This window comes from Myotis lucifugus, unplaced genomic scaffold (assembly GCF_000147115.1).
Source record: "Myotis lucifugus unplaced genomic scaffold, Myoluc2.0 scaffold_152, whole genome shotgun sequence".
In the NCBI taxonomy this organism is placed as follows: domain Eukaryota; kingdom Metazoa; phylum Chordata; class Mammalia; order Chiroptera; family Vespertilionidae; genus Myotis; species Myotis lucifugus.
The window spans coordinates 1,821,186-1,825,004 of record NW_005871200.1 but is presented as its reverse complement, the minus strand read 5'-3'; the positions used below and the strand labels follow the sequence as shown (position 1 = coordinate 1,825,004).

The following is a 3,819-nucleotide window of genomic DNA, read 5'->3' as shown; positions in this document are numbered from 1 at the left end:
TCGCGCGCCCGCCCTCTTTCCCCTTGCAGCGGGGGAAAGGGGGAGGGGACCGCCGGCGCTCTCACCTGGCACAGCTGCTGACAGTACTCCCGTGGCCGCCTCCACGGCCGGCGCCCGGCTCTCCCGCAGCTCCCGCTCCAGCTCCTGGAGCCGCTCGCCCAGGCGCTGCAGCTCCGCGACGCAGCCGCCTCCGCCGCGACTCAGCCTCTCCTGCTCGGCCTCCTCGTCCGCCATCTTCACACCCCGCTCCGTCGCGTACGCACCTGGGTCACGTGATAACACAATGCCACGTTCGGCGGGGTCACGTGCCGGGCGCGCTCGCCCGCCCGCCCGCCGCCGAGCACGTACAAAGGGCCCGGTGGGGAGGACGGCGGCGCGGGGAGGGTGGTGCGAGGGAGCCGGGGGGTGAAGGGAAGCGGGGAGGAGGAGGAGGGCGAGGTGAGGGCGGTGCGGAGAAGCCGCGGTTTACTTTCCCCCGGCGGGAAGCGGGCGGCAGCGGCCGAAAGGGGCGGGCGGGTTCTGGCGCTTTCTCGGTCACGTGGGCGCCCGGACCCGGGGAAGATCCTGGGGAGGGGCCGCCCTGGGGCGTCCGGGTCCCGGCTCGGCTCTCCCATCCCCGGAGGCTTCCACGGACGCGCGCCCCGGTTCCCCGCGAGGACGGTGTGGGAGAGCTCTGAGCGGGCTGGGGCAGGGGCAGCCTTTGCGGGGGGCCTGGGGGCAGGCCCGGGGCAGGAAGGAGGCGGAAGGTAAAACCTACCCCTGGACCACAAGCGTGAGAGCCAGAGCGGGACGGGGAGCTGTCAAAAGTGACTTCTCACCGGGCTCGGGAGGAGGGATCGAGTGTCCGAGGCGCCCGCTCTCGCTCCAGTCTCCTCTTCAGCCCCGGGGACGCCTCTCCCCAGGAAAAACAATCTCTGGGAGGCGGAGGCGACAGAGAAAAATGACCACTGGACCAGGACAGAATGAAGTTCAAATCCTCATCAGGAGGACGGAGCAAATTCGTGAAAAGCATAGCTTGAAAGATTTCAGACGATGCAAGTGTGGACGCTGTAGCAAGATGATTTTTAAGCCACCCAAGTATTTCTAGACTAAGCGGTAGCTGACTGCTCTGTGTCGCTGTGATTGAAGATTCTCCTACACACGACAGAAACCACCATCACTGAAAACACGCTATATATGAAAGTACCTAAAAATAAAGTAGGTCAAGGGGGGAAAACATCAATAAGGACTCCATTAAAAGTCACAACAAGGAGGAGAAATTGATGCTAAAAGAACGTGGTTGTCGAGAGTTATAAATTCAACAGCATTTTTTCCTGACTCTGCAAACAGAGATAGCATTCGGATTCATATTTTACTTGCAACCTGGAAAGAATGAGTACTTGGCACTTGAACAAACAGTAGTACAAAAATTCAAGTGGTTAACCCTAAAGTTCAGAATAAAAAATATTTTGTTAGTAGCAGAAAATAAGACGAGGCTTATCTTTCTTACAACTGAATGGTCTACAGAAATTCAGAAAACAATGGTATTGATGAGGCAACTAGTATTTTCACTCTCATATTCCAAGTATATTTTTCTAGTACAAGCATTTAAAATAAAAAGAATTCCTATTGTGTGCAGCATCCTCCTCCAAGAGATTTCTAGCATTATTAGGAAGTGTTCTAATAGTATGTTGTCCAGAATGAATGTTTTGTAATGCATCAGTGGCGGTGATGTTTTTGAATTACCTTTATGTAAGGTGAGTGGGCACAACTGAACCCTTTTGAAAAACAGTATCAGCTAAAATATTAGTATAGCATGTGTGTTGATACATGTTAACAAGACAGGTTCTTCACATGTTTACCCATGGAAGAAGCTGGGGAGTACCTTCAAAGACTAAGGTACAAGTTATAAAGTATCACTGAGAACCGAAAAAGCAACAATTAAGGTGGCTAATGGATTTTAATATTTGCAACTCACTTTCCCAAGGTAAGTATTTTAGATATCCAAATCAGGTTTTTCCAATTTATGTTATGATGCCAGTGAAAATATAAAAAGAGAATATGGGTTTAGCCAAGTGTACCAGTAAGTCCGAGGACAGATAAGATATCAAAGGTACGCCAAAACCGGTTTGGCTCAGTGGCTAGACCGTCGGCCTGCGGACTGGAAGGGTCCCGGGTTCGATTCCGGTCAAGGGCATGTACCTGGGTTGCGGGCACATCCCCAGTAGGAGATGTGCAGGAGGCAGCTGGTCGATGTTTCTCTCTCATCGATGTTTCTAACTCTCTATCTCTCTCCCTTCCTCTCTGTAAAAAATCAATAAAATATATTTTAAAAAAAAGATATCAAAGGTAGGCAAAGTACATTTTCCCTTCAAGCATAATGGCTTACACACCTAGTTTTTAGAAAGAGATTAAAGAAAGGAAAATACATCCAAATGTTAATTTTTTAAAATTGCCTGACAATGTAGGTCATTCCCACCTCCTGCTCATGATAGTCCTAAAACCTAGGAGGTTTGATTAGCAAATTGTTTCTGAGCACTATTACTGCTGTCTTACAAATGCCGCTCAGCATGGATGACTAAGTCCTTCACTTGTATTTGGAATCTTTAAGGCCTATCTTCCCATTCCTTCATTCCTCTGTTTCAGAGTGTAGAAATTTAATGACTAAGAGTGAGTTGTGTAATTAATAATGATTTATTGAGTACTTACGTGTAGGCATTACTTGGTGGGAAAATCAAAGGTGAGTAAAAACTATCCCTTCTTTAAGGAAATGTACAGTTTTGTGGAAGAGTGACCTGCAATGGTAATATATGCAATATAAGTGTTGTATTATGAAAATGCATGTAGAGTCAACGCAGAACATCAAAGTAGTCTAAGGTGCTAACTAGAATGTCCACCAAATCTCTATAGACGTGCAGGTTTTCAGTTAAATGGTAAGGATTGGATATACTATCCCTTGACAGATCGACTTTGCCTCCGAGATCTCAAAAATATCATTCTTATTCATAGAGAAGGTGTATCAACAAGTACACATGACTTATTGCACCTAAGTCCCAAGCTGCCACTTAAGGGGAATCATTATATATGTACTTACTGAGACGGTCCTGGGGGATTTCGGAGGCCCATTCCATCGAGAAAACAAGAATGAACTCCAGGGCCAAGAGACTCCGCGTCTCGGAGAAACTCTGTGCTGGTGCCCATTTTGGACACACTGCGATTGCTACAGGCGAGATAGAGCCATACTGGACCTTCGCTCTACAGAGAGTTGATTTCAGAGGAAACTCTGGGAGAGAGAAACAAACCTTTACTCCACCCCCGCGATCAGTAAAGCTGGGCAGACCCAGAGGGGACAAATGTGTCTGCCTGCAGGCCGCGCGCGCCTCCTTGCTTCACGAGTTCCCCGCGCTGCACAGACCCGTACCGCACCGCTGCACATTTTTTCCCTGGAATTCTTGAAATAGCAGGGCCTAGGGGCAGGAACGTAGCTGATTTGTGCCTGCAAACAAAGCCAGGGGATCGCGTCAGGGACGCGACCAGAGCTGCGTTTGCAGAGGACGGATCGCTCAGGACTAAGGCCCAGCGGGTCCTTGCGAGCCCCGGTCCAGAGAAACCCCGCAGCCCGGCTCGGGCCCTGCGCGCGGGGAGACAGCGCGAAGCCAGGAGGTGGCGGAGAGCGCGCCGCGCCCTGGATCTGCTGTTTATCTTCCCCCTGCTCTCTCCCTGGGTGGGCCCTGGCGACCGAGAAGGCCCGCAGGACTGGAACCAGGCTACAAGCTGGCTCCGTTCTGCTCCGCTGACCCTGCGTGGGGGTCCACACTTGCCCGAGGCCAGACTGGGCTC

The 3,819-nt window shown here is 51.0% G+C and overlaps 1 protein-coding gene across 1 annotated transcript in view; it reads right to left on the bottom strand.

Annotated features, from left to right (window-relative positions):
- The window catches only part of ZNF292 (zinc finger protein 292), a 90,275-nt gene extending 86,867 nt beyond the window's left edge, over window positions 1-3,408 (bottom strand). The window contains 5 exon segments of the mRNA XM_023759333.1: window positions 66-89; window positions 91-263; window positions 819-1,186; window positions 2,689-2,774; window positions 3,074-3,408. Of these exon segments, the coding sequence (XP_023615101.1) occupies window positions 66-89; window positions 91-234 (168 nt within the window). The 5' untranslated portion in view covers window positions 235-263; window positions 819-1,186; window positions 2,689-2,774; window positions 3,074-3,408.
- Window positions 3,409-3,819: the final 411 nt, after the last annotated feature.